Source organism: Budorcas taxicolor, chromosome 19 (assembly GCF_023091745.1).
Source record: "Budorcas taxicolor isolate Tak-1 chromosome 19, Takin1.1, whole genome shotgun sequence".
NCBI classification, from domain to species: Eukaryota; Metazoa; Chordata; class Mammalia; order Artiodactyla; family Bovidae; genus Budorcas; species Budorcas taxicolor.
In genome coordinates this window covers 20,221,229-20,235,018 of record NC_068928.1, presented here as the reverse complement: position 1 = coordinate 20,235,018, position 13,790 = coordinate 20,221,229, and the positions used below count along the sequence as shown (strand labels likewise).

Below are 13,790 nucleotides of genomic sequence, written 5' to 3'. Positions count from 1 at the left end.
AGGGTTATTAATTGGGTGATTGTTTATTAGCCGCATAGGGAGTTTTCCTAATTTACTAATTAGGAAGCTGCCATATAGATCTTTTCTTTTAATTAAAGTATGGGGGACCAGACATAGAAAAGGAAAAGAGGCATAGTTGTTCCATGCCTTCTGGAGGCTGCTGCACACACTTTTTTCCTTCCCTCCCTTTGGCCTCTTGAGAGCAGGCCAAGGCTTTCTGCCTGCTGTAGAACAGGCTCTGGTACCCAGGTGGGTTCACGAATGCTCCCTGGTGCCATGGAGGAGGAATAGGGCAGGATTCTGGTGTTGGTCTCACGTGTCAGCCAAGCTCCCACACGGAAAACAGTCCTGCTTCTGGTGGGAGAGAGGCCCTTGCTAGGAAAGGAGTCTGGCGCTCTCTAGGGCCAAGGCCTGCATCTGCTCTGAAACCTGTGCGCTGGAAAGAGGACCGTCAGAGGCTGAGTTTGGAAGGGCCCTTCCTGGCTGATTCCCCGTGTCTTGTCCCCTTTGGACCTCTCTAGGGAGTAGGAACTAGACTGGTCAGGGCCAAGGGAGCATCTCACCCACATCTCCCGGGCCTCTGACAGGAGTACTGACATACCAGCTCCTGACGAAAGGAGCCCATTGGGCCGAGGGCTCCTTTTCTTCCTCTAACATAGAGATAGTTGGGAGGGTGATGCAGCTGAGCTTCACAGCAGGAATGTGTCTGCTGTGTCCCCAGCTGAACCAGAAGAACATGACGCTGAGCAACCGGTGCCAGGTGTTTGACCGTTTCCAGGACACCATTTCGCAGCACGTCGTCAAAGTGGACTTCCTGAACCGAATCCACAAGAAGCACCCTCCCAACCGCCGCATGCTCCAGTCGGTCAAAAGAAGAAGCTTGAAGGTGAGCCACAGCCCAGCACGGGCACGGTAGTGCTGTCTGCCTGCCTTCCTGGGTAGACAGGGTCGGGGTCCCCATTGCAGAGGGGGAGACTGAAGCTCAATGGCAAGTGACAAATGCAGCCGTCAATTTATGGTGGTCAGGAAACCCGCAGGGGGCCCTGGAGACTCAGCCAGGTTTCTAGTTCTCTTGAGGATCAGCACTCTTCAGCCCCTCCCACCAAGCTTTTGGTGTGCTCTGCTGTTACCATCCCCGCTCCTGGCACTCATTCTGTTTCTGTTAGGTGGCCCCTTTCTCAGAGCTGTCTGGTGAGGGGAAATGTTTAAGGGGGTGATTAAACAGAATCCCTTACAGAAAGTGAGGCACAATCCATTTTGGGGGGCTGCTGTTAATATATCATCAATATTCAAAAAAATTATGGCGTTGGAATAATCAACATTTCTATGTGTCTGACAACTGCTAACATATGTCTACAGAGATGGACAGGAGTATTTCCTTCTTTGGAAAGCATTTGGTAGTTCTGAGGCTGTCTCTCCTAAACTGATCAGTCTCATTCATTTAACTTAGAGAACATCACACTATATACCCGTGTATATATTTTTCTCTTTTGAAATAATCCTGCAGTCCCCTGTACCAAGGGAAACCAGCAGTTCTCAAATGTGGCCACTTGGTGGCAGCCACACTTAAAATTATCACTCGCACCACTTCTGTCACTTCTATTGGGTGTCAGCACTAGCAAGATGTTGACTGTTGAAAATTGTGTAACAAACTCTTAACTGTAAATATTTATGCTTTGGTGGGAACACCAGTTTTCCAAAATTAAATAAAGGTATTTGCAGTCAGGGGTACAATGTATTTGCCCATTGAAGATAGCACACCTCAGACCTTACTTAGACATCTAAGAGTAAGTCTGGGCTGTGTGATTGACCATGTGGATCTGAAAGAAAGCCTGGCTGCTGAAGTGAACAGGCCAGGGGGCCTTGATAGAATCCTGATGCCCCTCCCCCTTTTGAAATGTGTCCCTATTCTTGAGGAGAATCCAAGGGTATGAGTCGCCTGAAAAGCATTTTGTTCTTAGTGTGAGAGGGAAATGAGGCCTGCAGCACCAGAGGACAGCGGCAGAGAACTGCTCCAGCTCTGTTCTGGAACTTGGCCTTCATCCTTGACATACAGTCGTGCAGGCAAAATCAGCCGAGACCTGCATATCTTTGTTGGGGGGTCCCTGTTTCTCAGGGGCAGCCTTAGTCTAGCTACTGCCCCATTCCTGGATGCCCTCAGACAAGCCCACAGCACTGACCACGACTGTTAACGTGCCAGCTCTCAGTTCCGTGTTCCTTGCCTTTCTCGTAACTAGATTCGCATCTGCCTGCCCATCCCTCAGGCACCTTTGTCTTGATCTGCCCAAGACCAAGAGTCTTTTGCCTCCAGATGTGTTCTTCCTCTTCTTGTATTTCCTGGTTCAGTGAATGACTGAAATCCCTACCCAGTCCCTCAAACCAGAATTCAGCTCTTCTTCCCTTAATTTCCGTAAGGACTCGGTCACCAAATCTGTTAGTTCTCACACATTTTCCAAGTCCACTTCCCCTACCTGTAGTTCCCCCTTCGTCTTCCTGGAAGCCTCTCCTCAGCTTCAAGTCTCAACTGATAATACTGCCCTCCCACAAAATCCTCCCTAGTCCTGAGCTCCTGGCCCCCAGACGAAAGTAAGCACACTCTTTTGTAGTTGTTGTTGCAGCTCCTTAGACATCCTCTCTTCTAGGACCCATTACATTATATTGTAATCTTTCTGGGCTCATCTCCCACTAGACTGTGAGCTCCTTGAGGGGCGAGGCTTACATTTTGTTCGTCTCTGGATCTCTAGGTCTTGGCGTAGTGCACAGACTCAGGAGGTACTCAATAAATGTTGGCTGGATGTATGAATGACTCTTGGCTTGTGTGACTCTTTCATTCACACATGTGGTGATTCAGAGTGTGTTGTCCATCTTTGTGCAGCAAAGAGGCCTTTAATTGTCTCATGAGTCGTGAGTGAATGGATGAAGACAGCTGACATTGATCGAGTGCTTATCACCAGACAGGCCTCACTCTGAGCATTTCCACAGTGAATGTGGCCTTATTTAACTTTTTGTTTCTCAGATACTGCTCACTCACCTCCCAGGCTAGATGCTGATCAGTAAGAGCCTAGAGTACCACTCTAAAGCCCTGTCCAGTGTCTCTCTTACACTTTTTAGGCCAAAACAGAAGGCAGCATACAAGCTGGTTTCTGCAGGCCTTGGACCTTGATGAAGAAGAGGAGGAGACATGGCTGCTTTTTCTAGTTCTCTGCCTTCTCAGGCTCGTGTGTGTGTGTGTGTGTATGTGTGTGTGTGTGTGTGTGAGAGAGAGAGAGAGAGAGTCACAGAGATGGAGATACAGAGCAGTAGCCGCCCACTGTGCGTCATCGTCCAAGGTGGACCCCAGAGTGGATGGTTTCCCCTCAGGCATCGGCACCACAGACAGACGAGGCCCGGGCAGAGCCCACCGGGTGTGTGGGCGCTGTCATCCTCTCCTTGCTCCCTCTCTGTCCTGGACAGGTTCCCGATGCCATCAAATCTCAGTACCAGTTCCCACCCCCTCTCATTGCCCCTGCGGCCATTCGGGATGGGGAGCTGATCTGCAATGGGATCCCTGAGGAATCACAGACGCACCTTGTGAACTCTGAGCACTTAGCCACCCAGGCAGAGCAGCAAGAGGTGAGTGAAGGCAGGGCCGGGATTCCACACCCCATCTTCCTTCCACCTCGTCGCGGCTGTCACTGGAAGTCACTCTCACCCCCATCTTCTACCACCCCACCCTCCCCCACCCTGAGCCCCTACCCCCACTGCCACCGCCCTGCCCCCTGAGTTGACCGTTCCAGAGAGACCCTCTGGCTCAGATCCTGAGGCAAGTAAGAGAACTACAGAGTCACCTGGTCTGCTTCTCTCCGCCAGTCCCCAGGGTGCTGTGAGACGGGCACGTCCGTCTTGCAGAGAGAGATGAGTAGACCTAGACAAGTTAGGTGGCATTGCTGGACGCACAGCAGGAGCTTGGGCCCTTGCTGGATATTGGTGACGAGGTGAGCCTTAGGGCAGAGTCAGAACGGGGACCCCCAGCCCTGCTGACCAGGCTGCTGCCTGCCGAGTGTGTACCGACAAGCCTTGCTTGGGAATGGAGATGGAATCCTCTCAGGAGTCAAGCACACCCTCTCTGGGCACTCGCGATGGGACCTCGGAAACAGTGCTTGTCGGCTCTGCTGTAGCCCTGGCCGCTGTGGCAGGAAGGACCAGCGCCTCCCAGGCCTCTCACCCTCCTCTCCTCTCCTCTCCTTCCGTTGCAGTGGCTCTGTAGTGTTGTTGCGCTCCAGTGCAGCATATTGAAACATTTATCTGCTAAGCAGATGCCTTCGCATTGGGACTCTGAACAGACAGAGAAGGCTGATATTAAGCCTGTTATTGTGACTGACAGCTCAATCACCACCTCCCTGCAAACAGCTGACAAGGCACCTCCACCTTCCCACTACCCCTTGTCCTGCCCCTCAGGGCTTAGCACCCAGAATTCCCTGAGCTGCTCTCCACCCCACCAACCCCCCACCCTAGAGGACATCAGCTGCAGCTCTTGTGCGGAAAAATCCAAGAAAGCCCCCTGTGGGACTGCCAACGGGCCGGTGAACACAGAGGTGAAAGCCAATGGCCCACACCTCTACAGCAGCCCCACTGATTCCACGGACCCCCGGCGACTTCCAGGCGCCAACACCCCCCTACCAGGCCTCTCACACCGGCAAGGCTGGCCCCGGCCCCTCACGCCACCAGCGGCTGGGGGGCTTCAGAACCACACCGTCGGCATCATTGTGAAGACAGAGAATGCCACTGGCCCCAGCTCTTGCCCCCAGAGGAGTGTGGGTCTTGTCCCAAGCCTACCCCCTTCCGTTCCCAGCTCTTGTGCCAGCATCGAGAACACCAGCACTTTGCAAAGAAAGACTGTCCAATCCCAGATAGGACCTCCGTTGACAGATTCAAGGCCACTGGGCTCGCCCCCAAATGCCACCCGGGTGCTCACTCCCCCCCAAGCAGCAGGTGATGGTATCTTGGCCACAGGAGCCAACCAACGATTCTGCTCACCAGCGCCATCCTCAGGTGAGTGCAGCTCAGCCTCTCATGCTCTTCCTGGCAAATAACTCTTAAGGTTCAAGCAACACTTGTATCCCTGTAAATGTTCCAGAGGACTTTGATCTCCGTATTAACTGTCCTTCCCCCTGTTTCTATGATAGAAGAGAAAGTGCCTGTTAACTTGTCCCTAATTTAAAGGTGGGACCTTGAGGCTCTGAAAGTGGTTTCCTTAAGGTAACTACCAAGTCAGTGCAGGGGTAGACCTGCAGCCTGGGTCTCCTGACTCTCCCCTCCCACGCTCTCCAGGCTTTTTGTCCCATCACTTTAGAGGAGAGCAGATGGCTCCCGGGAGCTGCCGTGGTCAGCCTGAGGTTCTGGGTTACAGCCTCAGTGTTTGATGATCCACTCCATTCCAGATTCTGTGAGACCGCTCGTTTGAAGGAATTTCCATGTCAGGGAAGGCAGGGCCAGAAAACAGCACTGCCCTCCAGAGTAGGCAGAGTTGGGTGCCCGCAGAGGTTGCTCTGGCCCGAACGCTTGCACTCGGGCCACATTCTACAAGGCAGTCCCATAATGTGACCTGGGCCGGGTGTAGACTCGCTCTTTCAGCTGTCCCCCGTCAGCATTCAGGACCTGAAGGTTGCTGACCCCAGCATCTGAACCAGGTTTCAGATGCTGCTGGAACCCCCTGTGGTCTCTCCTGTCTGAACTGAACTGGCCTCCTAGTCAGCTGGGAGTCTCGGTGACCAGGTGACTGTGACTTCTCTGCATGGGGGCCCCTGGTCCCAGGATGGCCCCTACTCTCAGGCTCTCTTCCTGTTTATCTCTGAATACCAGCCTGGCTAGCTTTGGCACCTGTGAGTCCACTTCAGGACGCAGGAGCTGCAGGGGCAGGCACCACCTACTTGAGTGAGCAGAGGCAGCCGGGAGGTAGTCATGGCCCAGAGGACGAAGCTGTCCCACCACATCCCCCCGAGCAGTAGATGTCACTCGTTCTCGTGCTCTGGGGACTCCCGTGTGCCCGGGTGTGTTGTCGTTCCACCTGCCCTTCCTCACCACACGTTTTTAGCTCTAGGAGTTCCAGAGCCTATGGGGTGAGGATCAAGAAGGGAACATCACCTTGGGCCCGAAATCCAGGCCTGTCTCAGAAGTGGGGGATTGGACCGGTGGGTTTCCCTCAGGCAACGTAAGTAACAGTCTTCCTGCTCCGTCCCCAGATGGCAAGGTCAGCCCCGGCACGTTATCCATAGGAAGCGCTTTAACCGTACCCTCTTTCCCAGCCAACTCTACTGCCATGGTGGACCTCACCAACTCACTTCGAGCATTCATGGATGTCAATGGAGGTGAGTGAGTGAGCCGCTGAGCCTGTGCAGCATTCAGCTCATTGCAAAGGGGCAGAAGGGGCCCTGATCTTAGGGGGCGGGGAGGTGGGAGGACTGTAGGAAAGAAAGTCCCTTCTTCCAGTTCTGCCTTTTAAGATTGAAGGCAGGAGGAGAAGGGGACAACAGAGGATGAGATGGTTAGATGCCATCTCTGACTCAAGGGACATGAGTTTGGGTAAACTCCGGGAGCTGGTGATGGAGAGGGAAGCCTGGCGTGCTGTGGTTCATGGGGTCGCAAAGAGTCCGACACGACTGAGCGACTGAACTGAACTGATACACATAACAAAGACAAAGGGAGCGCAGAGCCAAGCTAAACCAGTGAGAAGAGAAGAAAATCACTTTAGGCAGATCACCTGGATTTGAATAAAACCAGGAGCTCCCAAAGGAGGAACCTCGTCTGTGAGAAACCCCCGAAGTCAGGGAGAACTGGAGCAGTCCTTGATCTCTGTGGGCAGGGAGGTTAGAAAGTCCAAGCCTCAGTACCAGACATCGGGGCTTCCACTCATCCCAGGTAGCCAAATGGTGTCTTGCTCCACTTTTGTGGATCGCTGTACCTAACATTAAGCTGCCCCACTACAGAGGGCATCTGCCCAGGCTGCCTGCGGCCTCATTGCAGAAGGGCCAGTGAGATGCTCTGCTCCAGGCCCTGGTACAACTTTGTACCCTGAGTCGTTTGAGAAAAATCACTTGGCTGGATTTTAGGAATGCTGAAATATTGGCTCTGTGACCCTCACCTACTGCCACATTCCATTTCCTCCTCAGCTGCTTTTTAATCTTTCTCTTTGGTTAATAGAAATCGAGATAAATATGCTGGACGAGAAGCTGATCAAGTTTCTGGCCTTGCAGAGAATACATCAGCTTTTCCCCTCCCGGGTCCAAGCTTCACCGGGCAGCGTCGGGGCACATCCGCTGGCTTCTGGAGGGCACCACACGGAAGGTGCGCATCCCACGCCACTCCTCTAGGTCCACCCTCTGCATGTGAGCAGCCATCTCCCCTCCACGGAGAATCTCAGTCCTCCATGCAGGCCTTTACTGGGCTTAATAAAATACCAGTTTGTTTTCTCAAAAGCAGAAAGGAGATGGCGACCACCACTTTCAGATCAGACTCGGGAGAGTGCTGTTACTCATCCCTGTGAGACACAAAGCAGCTAGGAGTGCCTTTGGGTGTATGTGATGTGCTTTCTGCTCATTTGCTTCTCAGTATTTGAGCTGGAAGGATTTTCCAAAAGGCCAGCTCTGCTTAGGACAGCCCTTTGAGCGTTAGCCAGTAAAAGCCTCGCTGCTTAGAAGTGGGATCCTCAGACCATGAGCATCAGCATCTCCTAAGAGCTTGTTAGCAGAGCTCAGGCCCCACCTCAGACCTACGGAATCAGAATCCGCATTTTAACAAGATCCCTGGGTGATTCATATTCAAAATTAGAGGAACATTGGTTTGTGCCTTCTGGGGTTTTGCACGGCCTCCCTTATAATATCAGTTGGTATATCCCTGATAAACCAACCAGCAGCCCTTGTGCTTCAAGTACTATCATCCTTGAATTATATGGTCCTCTTCAGAGATGGTCCTTTTTACTCCCCCATGTGGGAAACGCTGTTAAGTGGGGTGAGAGAGCTACACCCTGCAGCAGCTTTGTGTCAGGTGTGAGTTTGGAAAGATGACTCATCCAGTGGGGTTATTTTCTCCTTGACCAAGGGTCCAGCTTCTCTTGATGTGTGTTTGGGCCCCAGGTTCTGTTCCTGAACAGTCACATCCCTATGTTTGCCTTGCAGTGCAGAGAAGGGAAGTACAGGCCCGAGCTGTGTTCTACCCCCTCTTAGGGTTGGGAGGCGCTGTGAACATGTGCTATCGAACCCTCTACATCGGGACAGGTAAGCCAGGTGGGAGGGGCGTTGAATCTCTCCAGCCCTGAAGATGGACACCCTGACCCACGGAGGCTAGAAAGGGAGGGACACCCTCTCCAGGGTGGACTGGTTTCACCCAGCAGATGTCTGGACAGGAGGGACTAAGAAAAGGGACTGTCAGCTGCCATCTTCCCGCTTCAGGCCTTGTGCCCCATGTGGCATGAGACAGCCCAGAAGTCAGCCCTGACTGCTGCCCAGTGAGCATTTCAACAGCGCAGGAAAGACCTGAGCAGCGGCACATGCTGTGTCCCTGGAGACCTTTGAAGAAGTGATGGGGCTGACACATATGTAACCCATACTGAGCCCTGCACCTTGCCAGAGGGACAGGCAAGCCCTTAGCCTGGAAAGGTCCCTTTCTCTCAGATGATGCGATTTCTGGGCCGTGCACCCCATGTTGTGCTCGCATGGAGATCACCCTGCACCTCTCTGGGCAGCATCCCATGTTCTGAAGCACATGAGCTGGCAGGGACATCTGTTCTTTTACAGTGGGTTAAAAAAGATAGCAGTTTTTCTTCAAAAATATAAGGAGAGGGCCCCGAGCTTACCTGTCCCTTGAGTTCCTGCCCAGAAGCTAACTCCCACCCTGCTCAGCTCCCCCGCACATCCACCTCACAATCTGTTCTTCGCTTTCCTTTCCTCTCTCCTCCGCCCTCCGCCCCTTGCAGGAGCTGACATGGACGTGTGCCTTACAAACTATGGTCACTGTAACTACGTGTCCGGGAAACACGCCTGCATATTCTACGATGAGGTGAGGGGTGGCAGAGAGCTCTGCCAACCTGAGGCGTCTCCCAGCACTGGGGTTTTGTTCAGTGCCCTGGGTGAGGGGAATGGGATGGGGTCCTCTCCTTCTCTTCCCTCCCTGGCATTCCCGGAAGAGAAGAGCCTTAGTGTGAAGGGCATCCATCCTAGGGAGCAGGGCCCTTATTTCTCCTGAGGTGGGTCAGCAGGTCCAGGGAGGGACGAGGCACCCTAAAGCGGGGCGAGGGGACCAACATGGAAGTAACCAAGTCCTCCAAGGCGTGTCGCTGTGGGTTTCATCATTGTCGTCATCACGTGCCAGTGAATGTCATTTCACCAGGAGCCCGTGCTAGGGAGGCAGAGTACTGGGAGGGTAGGAAAGAAAGCTTTCTTGAGGACATGAGTCTTGAGCCCCATTGGAAGGGGCAGGGCAGCAGGGCGTGATGGGGAAGGAAGGAGGGAGCTCCCCGCTAGAGCAGCACAGCCTTCTCCATGTGTCCTCTCTCCCCTTAGCCCCAGGCCCCACGCAGCAGACCACACATCTTATCTTCCCTCCTCCTCCTCAGAATACCAAACATTATGAGCTGTTAAACTACAGTGAGCACGGGACAACGGTGGACAATGTGCTGTATTCATGTGACTTCTCTGAGAAGACCCCGCCAACCCCCCCAAGCAGTATTGTTGCCAAAGTGCAGAGTGTCATCAGTAAGTTGGAGCAGAGGCCTCTGGCCACGGAGCCTGCCCTTTTTGGACACTTGCTCTGATGCCTCAGTCAGGGTGGCTGTGGCTCGCCGCCATGACCTGCTGTCGCTTGCCTTCCCAGTCCCGTTGGCCAGGTTCTCCTTGCTCATGGGCCCCGGAAAGGCCACGGAGAAGCACGTGCTGTGCACTCCCATGGGTATACACACTACCTTCGGAGCCTCGGACTCCACCCCTCCTTTCTGAGCTCCCCTCACCCCAAGTCACGCAGCGTTTTAGAGTGGGGCGGTGCAGGGGCCCCCCGCTGGCCAGCGGCCCAGGTAGGGCTTGGCTGCTCACTGTCCCTCTCCTGTGACCTTCCTCCTCTCTCCAGGGCGCCGCCGGCACCAGAAACAGGATGAAGAGCCAAGTGAAGAGGCAGCCATGATGAGTTCCCAGGCCCAGGGGCCGCAGCGGAGACCCTGCAGCTGCAAAGCCAGCAGCTCGAGCTTGATTGGGGGCAGTGGGGCCGGCTGGGAGGGCACGGCCTTGCTGCACCACGGCAGCTACATCAAGCTGGGGTGCCTGCAGTTTGTCTTCAGCATCACTGAGTTTGCGACCAAACAGCCCAAAGGCGATGCCGGCCTGCTGCAAGATGGGGTCTTGGCCGAGAAGCTCTCTCTCAAGCCCCACCAGGGCCCCGTGCTGCGCTCCAACTCCGTTCCCTAGGACTGGCGGCTACCCCATCACCCGCCCGTCCACCCCACCCAAGACTCCTGCAATGCAAAAATGTACACAAACCAAGCCCGGGTTTTTTTTCTATACTCCACCAGAAACCCTTCGACTACAATCTTTGCATGAAATGAAGAAACCTTTTGACTTTTTTAAAAATCCTTTTTCTTTTCTCAAGTTCTAGGGGGCATTTGCACATATATTTGTACTCAACATTTCATGGGAAAGCGGCAGACCGAGCTGAGGAACAGCGTGGGCAGGGAGGGGAAGGCCGATGGTCTGGACACCTCCAACACAAAACCGTTCCCCACCCACCTCCTGCTCCCTCCCCCTCGCCCGCCGTTGTAAAATAATCAGAAACTTGTTCTATTTTGTGGCAGTGACAATAGTTTTATATTAAAAGAAAAAAATACAGTTTTCATACAGCAAAATCTATACAATATCATTGTTTTATTTAATATAAAGATCGTACCCACCCTCTTTCCATGGTTCCCACCCTCCAGGTTATTTTCCCTTTCTGCAGCGGTTGCACTACAGGTAGCTACTGTGTATTATGGACAAATGAGAAATGAATTCTTTTTCTGGCTGTCCATCTTATTTTATTTCAAATAAGGAAAAGTGTATTTGGATTTTGTGTAAATACATCTAGTGATGACATTTTTTCAATGTTTTTAAAAACTGTGTACAGTGCTACATGTGGTAGAGCGTTTTCTTCAAATTGTCTATTGTAGCAAAAACGTTTTTGTCGTAAACCTGTTTTGTCTCCTTTTTTTGTTCTCTTGCCACTTCTCTCCTCTTCCTCCCACCCCTGGCTCCCTCCTTTCCCCCCATCCCCACAACTAGTACCGATGTACATAGTAATTGTAATGTTTTAGACTTTACAGAAACTTTCCTGTATTCTGTATATAAAAAAACAAAAATACTTCAAATTATGTTTTCTGCCTGTCTGTCCTACCTGTCATCACCCTTAAGAGGGAACCGTCCTGAGGCCCTGGTCCCACAGCCCCACTGAACAAGTCTCACTCAGTCCCCAGGGAAGTCAGGAGAGGCGAGGTGTTGGAGAAAAGTGTGCCTAGGGTGGGAAGGTCAAGTGGAAGGGGAGGGGTTCAGCTGCAACGACAGGTTGTTATATGGCTTTGTGGGTGACTTGAGGGAATTCAGAGGGCTTGAGCATTTGATATGATCAGATTCTTCAAGAATCCCAAGAGTACTGATCCCTGCTCCTCTTGGCTCCAAAACCAAGACATTAAAATAGGAGATGGCTGGACTTCTCTGGTGGCTCAGTGGTAAAGAATCTGCCTGCCAAAGCTGGGCACTTGGCTTCGACCCCTGGTCTGAGAGGATCCTACATGCCTCGAAGCAGCTAAGCCCTCACCTAGAACCCATGCTTCACCACAAGAGAAGCCACTGCAATCAGAAGCCCACACAGCACAGTAGAGAACAGCCCCACTCACTGCAGAGAAATCCCACACAGCCAAAAATATTTTTTTAAATAAGAGCATGAGACCTCTGCATTCTGCTCCAGAAGCTTTAACCCAAGCAGTTGGGGCTGTCTTTCCTCCGGTTATTTGCTATCATTTTTTCCATCTCTTCTGGGAGAAGTCATAACACCTGGTTTTTTTTCCCCCTCAGCCCTAGCTGGGTATGGAGCAATTCATTATTCAAGTATCACTCAAGTTCCTCCAGTGCCCAGCCTTTGCCAGGCCTTGGATCTTGGTCTCAGTAACTTGCTGTGGGCAATCACCAGGACAGATGTGGCCCCTGCCTCTTGGAGCTTAGAATCTAGTGTGGAGCAGTTTGTTGTTTCAAATGTCTAAAGAACAAAGAAATTCAGTCTCTAGACTCAGTCATGCCACAAGTAACTCGACTTGCAGTCACAAGCTTACAACTGCAGCCCCTGGACAGATGAGTTCACCCATTACCTTAATTCTCAGGCCTCTAAGCTCCCTCTTATTTAAACAAACTAATCCTCCTTGCACATTATACTTAAGAAACTTTATCTGCCAAGTTTTTCCTGAAAACCATCTCCTGCTCCTTAGAGAACACAGCTGTGTGCATGCATGCCAGCGCTGTTTAGAGTGCGTGGTACCTGATTGCATGTCAGGATTTTGTTTTGGCGGGGGTGGAGAGCACATCCATTTATTTCACTCACATTCTATCCCTAGTCTCATCCCACAGTATGGACACAAACGCTGAATCCATGGTGCAGCTAAACAGGAAATGGCTGGAATCTGTGGTCTGACCCTGGCTTCCACCCACCCCTCTAGCTTTGCCTCCACCACTCTCCTCCCCCATGGGCCTTGTGAACTCCTTAAGGGCAGAAACATTGTTCTGCTCAGTATTTCCAAGGCTACCTGCACTACTGGGCATGCTGTGAGTGCCAAACAACAGGTGCTAAATTGTACTGGATTTCTCCTTTCCCCTGGCAAGTCACCTGGCCAGAAATAATACACTTACCCATGCCTCCCTAGCTGTCCCCACCCACTCAGCCATCATAATCACGTCTATTCAGTATTGAAGCCTCTTTACCTATTTCTCCCACCTGTCAGAATCACTCCAGAGACAAATTTCCTCCTGAAGATCAGAGGACAGATTTTACACTCTCTTCCTGCTTCCCTTCAGAAATGGAGGGGTGGAGGGCTTCCCTAGTGGGCCAGCAGCTAAGACTGCACTGCCAATGCAGGAGCCCCAGATCCAATCCCTCAGGGAACTAGATCCCACGTGCTGCAGTTAAGAAGACCCGGTGCAGCCAAATATATATATATAAAGGAGGGGTCTGGTGGGGTATGAGGAGGTGGGGAGATAGACAGCTAGTGAATATGTTAATCCTGACAGCCCTGAACTGATGGTGCCACCCTGCACGCACTGTGTCACCTGTCTGACCTCCATGGGAAGAAATGGAAAGAATCCTAGAAGCTGAGGCGTTACCTGCTGGCTCAGCTGGTAAAGAATCCGCCTGCAACGCGGGAGACCTGGGTTCAATCCCTGGGTTGAGAAGATCCTAGAAGCTGAGGGCTGAAATAAGAGGATAAGGAACTGATGGACTTGTTCACAGAGGGCAAAGAATCCAGGACTAGACTGTCAGACACAGCAGCATTCAGGCGCCCTCCCCTCTCCAGATGGGAAGGACTGCTACATACTGACTGACACCCAGAGCCCATCCGTCTGCTAAACCCCCTCCTGCAAGTCTTCCGCTACAGAACCCAGCATAGAGTACAGATATACGCGAAGACGGTCATTCATGCACACACTGACGGACTACAGATGCATACACACACCTGGAGGGGCTCGAAGCCCACACACTCACACACCTACAAGGTGCTCACGCGGGCGCGCGCACACAGGATCCAGAGGCAC

The 13,790-nt window shown here is 52.3% G+C and overlaps 1 protein-coding gene across 2 annotated transcripts in view; it reads left to right on the top strand.

Annotated features, from left to right (window-relative positions):
* PHF12 (PHD finger protein 12) overlaps positions 1-11,362 on the top strand; it is a 38,491-nt gene extending 27,129 nt beyond the window's left edge. Inside the window, exons 7-15 of one of the 2 annotated variants that reach the window (XR_008200998.1) lie at positions 722-886; positions 3,454-3,612; positions 4,236-5,031; positions 5,670-5,754; positions 6,222-6,347; positions 7,180-7,323; positions 8,154-8,252; positions 8,951-9,033; positions 9,590-9,643. Coding sequence is in view for 1 of the 2 variants with exons in the window: in XM_052657149.1 (XP_052513109.1) it covers positions 722-886; positions 3,454-3,612; positions 4,236-5,031; positions 6,222-6,347; positions 7,180-7,323; positions 8,154-8,252; positions 8,951-9,033; positions 9,590-9,728; positions 10,096-10,430 (2,046 nt within the window). In the remaining variant the exon portion in view is untranslated. Of the gene's footprint in view, positions 1-721; positions 887-3,453; positions 3,613-4,235; positions 5,032-5,669; positions 5,755-6,221; positions 6,348-7,179; positions 7,324-8,153; positions 8,253-8,950; positions 9,034-9,589; positions 9,729-10,095 lie in introns of those variants that run through there. The other variant, XM_052657149.1, reaches the window with a different exon arrangement.
* The last annotated feature ends 2,428 nt before the right edge of the window (positions 11,363-13,790 follow it).